Below are 15,464 nucleotides of genomic sequence, written 5' to 3' on the forward strand. Positions count from 1 at the left end.
CGGAGAGATGGAAAATAATGCAGCGTGTTATGTTCAAGGCCTGAAACTGAGAGCAGCTAAAGTGGACGGACGGATGTTTTCACAGAGAGACGGACGTCAGCTCGGTGTTTTACACACACAGGAGACAAATAACTCCACAGAGGAAGTAGACAAGTGATATGACAGGTGCAACAAAGTCAAAAAAAAAAAAAAAAAATTAAATTTAAAGGACAATTCAATGACGCAAATTCAACTCTGGGCTGTATTTCCCTATCATTTTAGGTCTAAAAGAAGGAATCTGAAGATTTTCTGTTTAATTGCTCCTGTTTTGCGGTAGTTGTGCCTGTCCCTGCATCACCACGGCAGCGATGAATGGGAGTGGATGTATGTTCCGCTGCTTAGGCTGTTTACATCCCTCAAAGACGTATTTTTATTCCAGAGACAGCATCAGATGGCGACTCAAACATGCACCGAGAAGTTTATTTACTTCAAGTAAGTCAAGAGTTGATATTCCTGTGTTAATGACACAAACGGGAGCTTCCGACTGCACGTGAACACACCGAGCGTCAACTTGGGTCTCGTGCGAGACTTTGAATTAGATCTAGTTTTTTTTCGGCTTGCTTGAAGTAAATAAACTTCTTGGTGCATGTTTGAGGAGCCATCTGACGCTGTCTGTGGGAAAAAATTGCGGCTTTGAGGGATGTAAACAGCCTAAGCAGCGGAACTTCAATCCGCTCCCATTCATCGCTGCCGTGGCGATGCGGGGCCAGACACAATTACCGCAAAACAGGAGCAATTAAACTGAAAATCTTCAGATTCCTTCTTTTAGACCTAAAATGTTAAGAAAATACAGCCCCGAGTTGAATTTTCCCGGAATTGTCCTTTAAGTCCAAAAATGTAAAGGGACTATGAGGAGTTTCAGAAAGCGAAAGTGTTCTCACACTACATGAGAAAGTCGGAGGTTGGAAGACGATCAGATACTGTCGTAGTTCCGACCATAAACGATACCAACTAGCGATCCGGCGGCGTTATTCCCATGACCCGCCGGGCAGCGTCAGGGAAACCGAAACTAGGAAATGCTGGGCGAGTCGACCACTAATTAATAATAACAAAATAACTATTAAGACAAAACGATATATTTATGGAAAATGGATCTATTAACAAGTGGTAACGTAGATTCATCCACATTAATATGAGACTCTTTTATAACCAAAAGCAAACTCCTCGGGGTCTCTTTAAGTGAAATTTAAAAGGAGGAGGAAAAATCGACCTTAAACCTTTATTTAACAGTCAGTGGAACTCAAATCTTACTGTCCGTCACTTGACAAATTAGTTTTTTTTCTTTGATGCCCACAGGGAGATTTTTTTTTTTTTTTTTAAATCTTTTAATCTTGTGTTACCAATTGGTGCTAATGAATGTTTCCTCTCCCCGTCCTCTGGGTGTGACGGGCAGCGGAGACCGGAGAGCGAGCGTCTCTATCTGGGACACATCTCTGCAGCACGTCAGCCATGAAAAGGTTTATAGACGAGTCTGGAGCTTAAAATCTTTAGAGGAACTGTACGACAGTGTGAGGCTCTTTCTGCCCTGTTAGCAGGAGCACTCCACAAAAGTCTTATTAGTGTCCCTTCAGCTTGAGGGAGGAGGGGGGGTTAGATTGGTCTCTCTTCTTACTGTTGTGATCTCGATTCTGCAGCCTATTGATTTAAAGCACGCTGGATGATAGTGGCTATTGACCACATAGTAATTGAGTGTGTACATGTAGAGATGTTTTTTTTTGTTGGCAGGGCCCAAAGTGCTTCGCATTGACCTCTTCATTGATGAGCCGGTCCATTGACTTTCACGCAACATCTTAGCGATCTGAGAGGCAAATGAGCAAGGTCAGTGGTCAGTTAACACCTGCTTTTGTCCTCTGAAGACGCTCGTATTGTTGTGTGCTCTGACGAGGAGCCGGTTGAGACTCTGAAAGCCTGTTATTTTTGGCTTCCTGACTGATTGGACCCCCCAACACTGACGTAGCGCTGCGACGTCACACAACGCCAGCAACCCGCCGGTAAAAACAGGATTTTATTAACACATTTCAGTTTAACTAACAGGTCTTTGTGTCCCTTGATTTGAACTGTTTCTGGATGACAAATTGGGTGAAATAAGACCAGGTGAACTTATATGTGGATTGTAAACAACACTTGTTTCCAATATTAGGGAGTAAAACATCCCAATAACTAACTAATTCAGTGTTCTTCAACCTTGGGGTCAGGACCCCATGTGGGGTCGCATGGAATTCAAATGGAGTCGCCTGAAATGTTTTTTTAACTTATAATTATTATTATTTGGCAGTACGGTGGCACAGTGGTTAGCACTGTTGCCTCACAGCAAGAAGGTCCTGGGTTCGAATCCCGGGCCGCCCAGGGCCTTTCTGTGTGGAGTTTGCATGTTCTCCCCGTGTCTGCGTGGGTTTCCTCCGGGTGCTCCGGTTTCCCCCACCACTAAAAACATGTCGGCTAGGTTAATCCTCCAGTCAGTGCCCCTGACCAAAGGCACTGGCTCATAATCTGGAGTTGGTCCCCGGGCGCTGCACCGCGGCTGCCCACTGCTCCTCAGGGATGGGTTAAATGCAGAGAAAGAATTTCACTGTACTAGCTGTATATGTGACTAATAAAGTACCTTTACCTTTACCTTTATTTTTAAATTATGATTAAAAACACCACACACACAATCTTAAACAACTGTATTCTATACTTTCATTTTCTTGAACATAAATCGAGTTCAAATAAAGTGCAGCATATAAAAATATCTGAGCTGGCGCATCTTGATTGACGGTTGCAGGGTCGCCAGAAAAATGTGATGTCAAAATGGGGTCACGAGCCAAAAAAGGTTGGGAACCACTGAACTAACTGATCGATATTCCTGCATGTCCTATGGTTCAAACACTTGTGACAAATACGTATTGGAACTAAAATATTTAACTGTTTAATGACTAATCACTTATATTAGGCTATTCAAAATGGCCCCAGTGCAGCACTGCAGTAGAAAAAAAAAAAGTTGATAAAACCAGGTCCTCAAGCCTCCATCAGTAGCAAACCTCCACACAAACTGAATGAACACAACACTAAGCTTTATTTCTCTCCAGTGGATCAACCAATGCAACAACATTATTTCTAAATCAAGCCCAAACTGTTTGCACAGTTCAAAGACATAAAAAACGTCTCCACATCGGTTCTTATCAGACAACATGAACTCTGAGACCTATATGACTATATCATTCGGTCAAGTTATTTGTTTATTTCTCTGTTTTGCCTCTTGGCTTCAGCTGAAGCAGTTGCTAATCCTCCGGGGGTCGACACATTACAATTGCCCAAACAACGTCAACACAGTGATGAAAGCAAAGACGGGTGGTTCTAGTTTTTACTTGACGAATGAAGATTCTGCTGCCTACATTAATGTATTTAAATCAGATTACCACACAGCTGAGGTCATCTAATCCAGAAGAGGAACAAACACTGCAGTTCAATCTGGAGATTCAAGTTTCTGTCATATAGATAAAGATAATATTATTGTTACTACAGACACAGAAAACAAAACCTCAGTGTTCAGCCTACACATGTTATAACTGTGACGGTGACACTGAGAGGAGTAAATGATGCACATGAACCACGGTGTTACTGTGGTAACGGTGCATCTATGTTAAATGTGGAGTTCTATGAAAAGACGAATAAACATAAAGCTCAGATACGTAAATGTCATTAATATGCATGTAAACGTGTCCTACAAACCTCAGTCCTGAGCTAAACTTGCACATTTTTATATAACGGACATGATTTTTCCTCCCTCTTAATCTTTAATTTCACTTCATGACACATTTTTACTTTAATATTATCTGTTCTTATTGCATTTCTGCTTCCGTAAGTTATAATATTTTATATCCCCAAGTCCTTATTATAGTTTCTCAGATATATTGTTCTGCAATAACCAAATAATCTAATGTTAAATAACCTATATTAGCTGAATCATAAAGGTGCAGGTTAACACATTTAAATTCCAGTACATTTTGATGGATATTGTCATGAGTGTCATGTTATAATCAGGTTTCCTTCATGTCAGTTATTGTGACTGCATCTCTACGGTTGCAGCTGCTGCTGTTTTGCACCTTTCTCTTATTATCCCATATCTCACTTCACACTTCTAACCAACGACTCCTCTCAGGTGAAACTGAGACTCTTTTTTTTCACTTTGATCTATAACGAGTTTATCCTGGTGGGTGTTTTAAGTTTGAATGTAATGCAAATGAAAAGAACTGAGATATAACTCACATTAAACGACCCCCTGTGTAATGAATGTAAATATATATTCTATGCATGCACAAAATAATATGCTAAATGTGCACACAGCGCGCATTAAGCACAACAATGGTGCATCACATTTTAAGATGCGCGACATCATTCTCACGTTTTCACTGTTAATTCAGGGGGAGCGCGCGCTATTTTTATCTCCCTGCAGGACCATTCCTCTCTCTCTCCCCCCTTTATCTCTCCCTCTCTCTCTCTTTTTAACATTTCCTCTGTTAATTGTCAGTGTGAAACGAGCACTTGATTCTGCCATTATTTTAAAAAAAAAAAAAAAAAAAAAAAAAAGAGAGAGAAAAAAAGAAAAAAGAAATCTATGAGGGGAAGAGACGCGGGAAAAACCAAATTGTTGCTATATTGGAGCATCCACCGGTGCAGCTGCTCTATTTTTAGCCGGGAACTACATCAGCTCTGACTGCAGACACAGTGAGGGGAAATCACCAGCGCTGTTTTGCTGCTGTCTTCTTCACCCCGACCGCTGACATTTCACTGGAGCGAATTAAAGCAGGGAGAAGGACACGGAGCAGCAGCACACAATATGAGATCTACTGTGTGTGTGTGTGAGAGAGAGAGGGAGAGAGATGTGTGCATGAGGAGGGAGAGAGATAGAAAGAGAGAGAGAGGGTGAGGGGTAAGATAGTAGAAATATTTTGGTGGGTGATGATGAGTGCTGTTCACTGAGCCTCGTTGTGACTTGTTTTGATTATCAACATCACACACGAGCGAGAGGGTTCTGCACCGTGTGAGTCCTGCAGGAGCGCATGCAGGATCCCCGGTAACCCGGTCTGAGGCACCGCAGGTGGTCCGAGAGAGAGAGAGAGAGGGGGGAGGGAGGGAGAGAGAGAGAGGGGGAAGAGAGAGGAGGAGGAAGAGAGAGAGAGAGAGAGAGAGAGAGAGAGAGAGAGAGAGAGAGAGAGAGAGAGAGAGAGAGAGAGAGAGAGAGAGAGAGAGGCGGTCGGGCTACTTTCCTGACGACAGACCAACAATCGTCAACCTGTGTGGATAGAGCCGGCGTGCGCTCCACTGCTGCCACCCTCTCCCTTCATACGCCGAGTCTCCCCCCTCCTCCTGCCCGACCCCCCTCTTGCCGACAGCCGGGAGGAGGAGGACGCATGTGCTGGGAGAGGGTGCCGAGGGTTCGACTCCCGAAAGGCGGCGGAGGACAGGAGGGAAAAAAGTTGAGGGGTTTGTGCGCCATCCCCGCTTCATGAATGGCCGGAACATGGAGGAGCTGCCCTGCGAAGACAGAGTCAAGAAGACCCGGCGGAGGAGGAGGAAGGGTCACTGCCCGGCCATCAGCGGCGGCGGCGGCGGCGGCGGCGGAGCGATCGCCTGCGAGGACGAGTTCAGCAGCCGGGAGCTGGAGTCGCTCTTCCAGAACTACAACCTGAAGCTGGAGCAGACCGCCACGCTCAAGGCGCTGGCGGTGCTGATCGTGGCCGCGTCGTCGCTGTCGCTGATGGAGCTGCTGTCCAGCCCGCGGCTCACCTTGTCCAAGGGCTCCTACCCGGTGCACTGCGTGGTCTTCCTGTCGCTCTTCATCGTCACCAACGTCAAGTACCTGCAGGTGACGCAGCTGCAGCAGATCGCGAAGCTGGCCCTGCTCTTCAGCTTCACCTTTGCGCTGCTCTGCTGCCCGTTCCCGCTGGCGCTGGGCGGCGCGGCGTCCGAGCCGTCGGTGAGCGCCGCGGCCCCTGAGCAAGGCGTGTGGCAGCTCATGCTGGTCACCCTCGTGGCTTACGTGCTGCTGCCGGTGCGGACGCTGATGGCCGTGGTGTTCGGGGTGATGCTGGCCGCGTCGCACTTCATTGTCTTAGCGACGTCGATCACGGGGAGGAAACAGAAGCTGTGGAGACCGGTAAGTGCTGCACCTGCACCCGCACCCCGCACCCCCAGCACTTTAACACATCGCGGCATCGAACAGGTATATGGGGCTGCGGCGCGCCCTCTCACTCGGCCACTTTCGGTCCAGGTGCCGCCGAGCTGAACTTGTGCCGTGGGTGTGTGTGTGTGTGTGTGGAGGGAAGCGACTTGTATGAATGTAAAGTGGTGTGTAGAGGTAGCGCTCTTTACTCATGATCCGACTTCCCCCGGAGAAGCTTCAAACACCCTCGCTGATCGATTTCAGCCGCAGGAAACAACAACAGCAACAGCAGCAGCAGCAGCAGAAACCTGGAGACGAGCTGCACAAAGTTTCACTTTAGCGCAGCGGAGTGATGAAGCAGAGGAGGAGCTGTCCAGCTGCCGGTGCTGAAACCGGAGCTCTGCAGAGTGCTGATCCCGGCCTGCTCCCCGAGCCCAGACTGTGGAAAAGGAGCTGTCACTTATTTTAGTTTTTTTCCTTCTCATCCAGATATTTCATTGAATCCTCTCCCCTGAGTTTTTACAACATCTTAATCTTTATAATAAGGTGGCTGCAAAACGTTTTGGCCTCTGAAAATGAAGCTGTGTCAAGTTGTGACTCCTCAGAGGTCACAAATCATCAGTTCTTCAAATGCTCTATTTGTTGTTGTTTTTTTAGGAGCCTTAAGATGAATCTGAAATAATCCCCAAGCAGAGGGAATTAGAAAAAAAGTCTGCTGCTTCTCTGCTCTGCTCACTCTCAGCCTCTCAGATTTATCCCTTTTCAAGTTTGAAAGCACAGCTGTAGTCGCAGCCCCCAGACAACAATGTAATGTCCATTTGTGAGCCTCAGTCAACGAGTGATCTTTTTCTTTGTTTTATTTTTAGAGTAAAATGGACAAATGCAAATAGTCAACCAAAAAGTCAAAGGTCAATCTGAGGTGAAAGTCTGAAAAAATGCACTTAATTATGTCTGTTTTCTTTTGTTTATTAGCTACAGTTTGAGCTGAGGTGAAGGAGGTGGTGTTGTTCTTTTATACTGGTGACATCCATCCATCCACCCATCCATCCATCCGTCCATCCGTCCACCCATGCTGGATTAGAGTGTTTTTCTGACCTCTCACCTCTGACCTTTCCTGGTTTGACCACACAGAGGGTCGTCCTCCAGATGAAGTGTCCGGCAGGATCGATAGTCTCTGATCATTGATCAGTAATGCACTTTGTCTGCCGGCCGCCGCTCCGCTGCTGTATCGCTCCTGCGGTTTCCAGTCACACCTCCAATCCATGTTGTAATCCACATGTTGACCTTGATGCCTGTCATTCAGTCCATCCTATGGATTAATCAAGGATTGCAAAGTCTAATCTAGCCAGGATGTATGATTGCACTCAGAAACACATATACATGCACAGTGTGGACAAAGTGTGTGTGTGTGCTCCTTCAGTCCCATATGTACATACAGTGTGTAGACATCACCAGCCAGCTGTGTTTGACATGTCTGTTCTTGTTTGCGTGCAGCTGGTGGCCAACGCCGTGCTGTTCACCAGCGTCAACTTGTCGGGGGTGTTTGTGCGGATTCTCACCGAGCGCACCCAGAGGAAAGTCTTCCTGCAGGCCCGCAACTGCATCGAGGAGCGGCTGAGGCTGGAAGATGAGAATGAGAAACAGGTGAGGTGTGAAAAAACACACACAAACAGTAACACAGGTAAACAAAACACACAAGCTGATAGAAAACAGCAGTGTAAGACGCCATGCATCCACATCATGTTGGGTTTTTTTTTTCTCTTCTTCCTCTTCATGAAAGCTTCACAGTCTCCTGAGAAGTTTTTTTTTTTTTTTTTTTTTTTTAAAGGTTTCAGGTGCCAATGTATTCTAACAACCTGCCCACAGGCACGCAGTAACTATGACAGCAGCTATTTAAGGAAAGAACAATTACTGTGGCACATGCACCAGCAGCGCCACACATTCCACCCCCTCCACGCACACACCTACATGCAGCGATTTAACTAAGCAACAATCAGCCAACTTCAACACACAGAAACACTTTGTTATGCGCCACACCCTCCTGCCTGCACACACACACACACACACACAACAAAAAAAAAGACGGCCACCTACACCGGTTGTTTAACAGAGAATTAATTATCCCATGTATGTAACGTGTGCTTCCTTCGTTCATACATGTGTCACCTTCATGCGCGGCACACGAGGCCGGGGCGAGTGAGCGAGCGCACATGCACCTGTGCTTTGTAGATTAGATGATGATATGCTGTGTTTTCCCCGGCAGTAACAGGCTCCCTTCTGACAGGTAATTACACAAGCAGATTGCTTTCATGGCCTCCCTACTCCAGTAAAGGTCACAGTTTATCTGGGTGAGGGAAACACACACAGACCCCTGATTTGGATCTATCATCAGCAGCAGCAGCAGCCAAGAAGCCAGCAAGCAGCCACCATGATGTACCCACGAATCAAAAGTCTCACATTTGATATTCAGCAATCAAACACTAGTTACTAGTTAGTTACTGCTCTGTTGTTATTGTTTTTTTTCTCCGTTGAGCTGGATCCACTGGTTGTGTATTGATTGCCGAACATGTGTAGGCTACGTGCCGTATATGTCTGGGTGGGAAATTGACTTCTCAGTTCAATAGCAATCTCACAACCCAGAGGCAACGTGGCGTTTCCTCTTCGCTCGCGTGGAGTAGGAACAGTAATCAAGGACGGAAGGAAAAAACTAAAACTAAAAAATCTATTATGACATCTCTTAAAAAAAAAAAAAAAAAAGTCAGCAGATCTACAAAGACAAAACAGGAAGCCAGGATACCTGCAACAAAAATCTGAATTCAAGGTCGACCTTTAAACACTGTCACATGGTCATGGGAACAAAGATGCCACTAGTCTTTTGCACTTCCAGGACTGCTCCTCCATATTTTGCCTCATCAACATCTCCATGACAACTGAGCAAACTCCCACCTGTGCTGATGAAGACTGTGTCATATGGATAAAAAGCTGTGTTAATGGAGCTTAGGTTGGGGTTTGTTGTGTCCAGAGTAAGTCGTCTCCACGAGCGCTCTCTGATCTGACATCTCTGTGGTTAAGAATGAGTTCTGGACAGAGATGAATGGAAGGTCAAAAGGTCACGCCACCCCTTCCCCTCCCCTATAGGTCTCTGTGGTGCTGTAACAATGTCATTACTGCGTCTTTGGTTAAGGCAAAAGTTAAACATAGCTAATTTGCTAAAAAGGTCGACGCAGCTTTCAGCTGCATCTCACAGTTTCTGTTCTGCTCAGTTGTTATGATTCGATTTGGTTGAACTTGACTGTCACAGCTTCTGTCCTTCAACTCCTATAATCAAATATACGAGTCCAATAACTGAACTAACTCCACATGATGAAGACTATGAAGATGCAGTTGAAAGCTTTGTGGAAAACCACTATAGTAAATGTATTTAAAGAATCAACTGTTGGTGACGTTTAGACAAAACCAACGTTCCTTCCAAAATGGTGAAACAAGAGTAAAATTATGGTAAAACATCAATATGATGAAGTTCTTTGAATACATTTAAGTTAAAGTGATGCTTCACCCAAAATCGTTAATTAACCAATTTTCTACTCACTGTCAGGCCAAGGAAGGGTTCGGAGAACTTTCAGAGTCATCAAAACGCTTTAGGAGTTCCAGGGGGGGTCCGGCTGGCAACGGATTTTCATATAATGGCGGCGGATAGAGTTCACTTTTGAATCGTCCAAAACACACACTATGAAACATCCAGATACCTCCATACTGCTCGTCTGTACTGACCCAAGTGTCCTGAAGCCGCCACATGAAAAAGTTGTTGGGAAAAAATGTGTGTGATCTCTTTAGCCTTGGCTGCGTAAGATTTGCTGCGAGATGTTCTTCTGTGTTTACATCATACATCCAATGGTTTACAAAGACAAACGAACAATCTCGCAGCAAATCTCCCGCATGCGCACAAACATCAACAGAGCCACTGGGAGCTATTGCTACAACAAGGATAAAAACTCAAACACATCAAATTCATTTTTTCCCCAACAACTTTTTCATGTGGCGGCTTCAGGACACTTGGGTCAGTACAGACGAGCAGTATGGAGGTATCTGGATGTTTCATAGTGTGTGTTTTGGACGATTCAAAAGTGAACTCTATCCACCGCCATTATACGAAAATCTGTTGCCAGCCGGACCCCCCCTGGAACTCCTAAAGCGTTTTGATGACTCTGAAAGTTCTCCAAACCCTTCCTTGGCATGACGGTGAGTAGAAAATTGGTGAATTATCGATTTTGGGTTAAGTATCCCTTTAAGTTAATTAACTGGATTTTCTGAAAGCTGTTTTATCCATAGATCACACTACTAGTAACACATCACACTACACGTGTTTATGCCGAGCTCATCTCGTTTCGGTTTGGATTTCATGAACCAGTGTTAGATGTTAAATTGTCTGTGTTATTGTTGTCTCCTCGTGATGGAAACAGGTTCAAAGAAAAACGAACAGTTTCCTCCTTTTAACTGACCGAGTGTTGGTTTCTCTGCAAAAAAGAAAAGTTGCTAAATTCCTTCAGTTTCAAATTGTTAATGTTTGAGATGCAAAGTTTTAATGGGAATTTCGGCTTCTTGTTGCAAAAAAAAACTGCAGGGTGGAGGATCAGTGTGTTCATGTGAGGGGGGGAGGGGGGGGATGAGCCAACGCGTCATTAATAAACCACCGCGGTTCAGACAAAAGCTCACAACTGAGCCCGGGACAGATCAGAGAAATAAGAACCATTTATGTGCGATGGCAACACGTTCATAGGTGAGATGAAGAACACGGATGCATGAATTATGTTACTGACACAAACACACCTTCACACTTTGGTTGACATGCAGACACATACAGGTGTACACATGCAAAATGTGCGACACAAACACACACATACACACGTCCTCCGTCAGTAGGTGTGAAGGCTCTTTCTGAAAGCTGCTCTGCACTTCAGCTTTTTTTTCTGTGCAGGTGAGGTGCGGTTGTGTGAATGGATGTAGGAAGTGAAACCAGTGTTGGAGGGAGACACAAGCAGGAGAAGCCCCGGCTGCCTCTCAGCAGCTGTTCAGCAGAGACGCCTGATGATTCATTGTGCATTCATAGCCATTTGACATCCTGCTGGAGTTTCATGCTCACTGTGCTGCTTCTGCTGCTGCAACACACACACATACACACAAACACACACACACACACACACACTGATCAAAGTGGATACAACTTTAGACTCAAGCTGAAAAGGATTCATGTTTAAATGTTCGACTGGGAATTAATTGACAGCAATTCTGTTGAGTGATGAACTCATTTTCAGGCTTGTTATGATCCGAGTCTGCACCTAAAGCCAAAGAGAGTAATTTTATCCTTAACATACCATAATAGCGTCATTTATTTTACACAACTGCAATCAGCTGACTTTAATGATCTTGGCTGCCATGAACATAGATAGAATTTTATTAACAGTCACACTAGGAAAATTAATCTGGAGTTAGATTTTTCTCTGTTTTACATTATAATGTGATTAATTTAAGTTTTAGACTCACATTGTGATTCACAATTCAATATAGATGAACATATTACATATATATATAATTATGTAGTATATGTATATTGATATGGATATTTATGTAGTAGATAGATATAGGCAACTGGACTTGTATTTCTTGTATTCCTAGACAAATACAAGTCCAGTTGCCTACGATTCAATTTGATTTGATGATGCTTATATTATTTTTTTGTTGTTATATATATTATATATATATATATATATGTTTTTTTCTTCTTTTTTTCAATATTATACACAATCGTTCGCAAAATAAATTAATTCATTCATATAATTCATTCATTCATATATATGCATGTACATATGTATGTAAGCTGAGGTCTTAATTCTTGGTGGTCTAAATATTAACAGGATCCAATACATAAGATTTCTCCAGCTTTAATTAAGGCTGCGAATAATGATTTTTCTCATCATTGATCTGATTCTTTTAATTGATCGGTCACAGCAGATAATCAATAGCCAACCTTGTCCAAGCATTTAAGGTGACAACAGAATAATTCAGCAGCTAACAGTTATTTGTCCAGATTCCTAGAAGCATTTTCCTTTTGGTTTGTTCTATAAAATGTGAAAAAACAACTGTAAAAACAAAAAAAAAGTGATGACATCCAAAGTGACGTCAGGTTAGTGTCACAAAAGACAATCGTTAATTTTCTGCTGATAAATTAATCACTTATATTATTCATCTTCTTTTCCGTTCAGATTTAAATAAGCCCAACATTAAAATTTTGTTTTAAAAAAAAGTATTCCTTTCCAGCTTAGAGGCTTTAATCAGTGAATCTTTGACATGTGTGTTAAAAAAAAAAAACTTCAATAATCTATTAATTACAGTGAAATTGATTTTAAAAGGTTTTGATTGATTGATTGATTGTTGTTTACATTGAAGCATAGAGCAGTTTGTTTACATGTGCATGAAAACAAACTCACTGTTTGTCCACACATCTGTCCACGTCCTCCTGGCACAAACTTCTAACACCGTCCTTTAACCCCTCCCTCCTCAGGAGCGTCTGCTAATGAGTCTGCTGCCCAGGAATGTTGCCATGGAGATGAAGGAGGACTTCCTGAAGCCGCCTGAGAGGATATTTCACAAGATCTACATCCAACGTCATGACAATGTCAGGTACGGTGGGGGTGGGGGGTGGGGTGGGGTGTCATGACAACTGTGGAGGGCAGACGTATGCGGAGGGGCTGGAGTGTTTTGATCCAGGTGTCACCTGCTGTGACGTCAAGGTCAGGAATAGAAGGAGAACAATTAAGATCGGCCATTAACGCCGATGCAATCAAACTATGTAAAGGTTAGAAGGAGAGCAGGGACGGAGCGGAGCGGCGTTACCAACCACCGAGAGTCTCCTCTGGCTCGGATCTAGATTGTTTTTGTTGTTTTGAAAAAGGATCTTTACCTCAAAGCAGAGAGGATGCAATAATATTCAATTATCAAAGATTTGATTATCAATATTAAACCTCTGAGAATGTTATTTTATTACAGCAGCCACGAGGAGCTGTTGTCTTTTATAAAATAAAGTCTGGAGAGATCGACTGTATGCCTGTAAAGCATATTGGTCATACTGGTGACACTGGTTTGTCGGCGCTGAAGTTTATCACAACACTGATGTGATTGGCTGTTTATATTTTTGTCCCTTCCATCTTTTCATCATGATTTCATCACATCCTTGAAATTGAGCGGAAGCAGCTTCAGGGTTTAAAAAAAACAACACATTTAAGGACAACACGATCAGATAATTCTTGTTTTCCTGGACTGAGATGGAGAATGACAATCTGCAGCTTTTGTAACTTTTGCAGATTTTACGTATTCATATTAAAGAGGACAGAACAAAAACCCCAAAGACCGCAATGAAAATAACACATAACACTTATGAATAGTGTCAAGCTGGTGTGAGACGTGTGAAAGAAAGTTGAAAATCTGACAACCTGAGTCAATTGATCATAAAAGTGTTTCACAGCTTCTGAACAGCTGAAGTTGAATATTAATTCACAAACAAAGCAATTTGAAGGAGTTTTGACCATTACGACCAGCTCTATGACCTTTTTCTTTTTTTTAAAATAGTAAATGATTCTTTAATTAACTGAATAAATGATCAGTGACGAGTAATGTCATTATTTGCAGCCTTGTCCTTGTGAGTTTTTCAGCCTATTCAGCAGCGCCCCTCACTATTGCACTCGTAATGAGGAGAATATTAGTGAGCGTGAGAACAGGGCCTGACTCGGAGCTGATTGCATTCCAACGAGGCAGGAAGGAGAAAGTGAGAGCTGTGTCAGAGCTGCTGAGTGTGGGAGTGGAGGGCTCGGTAGCATGTCAACAGCACTCCTGTCAAGAGACGATCCTCTCCGCTCTCTGTCTGCCTCCCCCTCTCTCCCCGTCTCCCTCTCTCCGTGTCTGTCTGTCTGTCTGTCTCGGCTCCCACACTCACCCACAGCTCAGGAACATCGCCGCCCGTTTGCCAGCCTCGCTGCTGCTGCTGCTGCTGCTGCTGCTTCTGCACTGGCACTCGGCCAAAACATCACGCTGCTGCACCCAGCGAGCCAGCTCCAGCTCATCTCCAGGGAGCTGCTGCTGCTACAAACACACACATGCACAAAACACATGGTGGTAAAAGAAAAAAACAACACACACACACACAAAAAAAAAACACAAACATGAGCTTTATGTTGCCGAGCAGGGCCGTGACATCTCCCTGATCAGGCCCCTCTTTGATGTGGCCCCCGAGAACGTTTGATCGCACGCCTATTTATCTCTGCCACTGCTCTGCTCTCGTCTCCTCCCCCCTCCCCCCTTGCCCTCCTCTTGCCTTCTCCTCCTCACCCGCCGCACATCAGCACGACCTGCAGCACAGCGCCATTCAAAGACAAATCACACAACAGAGCTCTTCTGTCGAGCAGCAGTCGTGATCCCGGCTTTGCATACATCAGGCTCCTGAGCAACTATACCGTGCTGCCAAAAAGAAGAGCAGCAGCGTCACAGTCACGAAGCGGAGGAAGGGCCTCTCCACACAGCTGGGGGACAAACCTCAATACATGCTGGGAGGGACTGAAATGTTTTCTTAGCACTGAGCATTCAAATCTAACAAGTGCTGAGAGCTGGTGCTGGAAGTCTGGTCAGAGTTTCCTTGTGTACTTCATCTCTCGTCTCTGGGTTGGGATTTAAGGCACAATTTTGTACAATTTCAGACAATTTCTTTGAGGCAAAGGAACAAAACAACAAAAACAACCCTACATGGTTGAAAGGGTTATGAATGTGTGGTTTACTTTTTTCTTTTTACAATATCCTTCGCTCTAAACATGACGGCCAGCACAATACAACAACTCCAAAACGCTCTGGTGGACAAGTTGTGACCTGCACATTCACCACGCAGTGAGATAACACAATGAGGCAAATGCAGACTGCTTGCCGGCGGTTTTGCATGATTTTGCCTCTAAAACAATTCTGTCTCGTAATATTCTGTTATTATCTCATATCGTGGTGAATGTGCAGGTCACAACTTGTCCACTAAAGCGTTTTGGAGTTGTTGGATTGTGTATTTGATGAGTTTGATGAGGGAAACCAAGAAATGCCATGAGCCTCTGTAGCGTAGCTCTAAGCAACTTGCAGCTCTGCTCCGCAGATCTAAAAATAGCTTGTACCGACAATTAAAGGTAACGAACCTACTCCTAAAACTATAGGGATTATGGCAATGGGCCAATTTGCCAAAATGTTGAACTGTCCC

The 15,464-nt window shown here is 44.1% G+C and overlaps 1 protein-coding gene across 1 annotated transcript in view; it reads left to right on the plus strand.

The window, feature by feature from the left end:
- The first annotated feature begins 5,290 nt into the window (after positions 1-5,290).
- The window catches only part of adcy1a (adenylate cyclase 1a), a 57,507-nt gene continuing 47,333 nt past the window's right edge, over positions 5,291-15,464 (plus strand). Inside the window, exons 1-3 of the mRNA XM_085775092.1 lie at positions 5,291-6,178; positions 7,679-7,828; positions 12,744-12,862. Coding sequence (XP_085631218.1) covers positions 5,528-6,178; positions 7,679-7,828; positions 12,744-12,862 — 920 coding nt within the window. The 5' untranslated portion in view covers positions 5,291-5,527. The remainder of the gene's footprint in view (positions 6,179-7,678; positions 7,829-12,743; positions 12,863-15,464) is intronic.

Source organism: Trachurus japonicus, chromosome 4 (assembly GCF_045865225.1).
Source record: "Trachurus japonicus isolate A0001 chromosome 4, Traja_1.0".
NCBI lineage: Eukaryota > Metazoa > Chordata > Actinopteri > Carangiformes > Carangidae > Trachurus > Trachurus japonicus.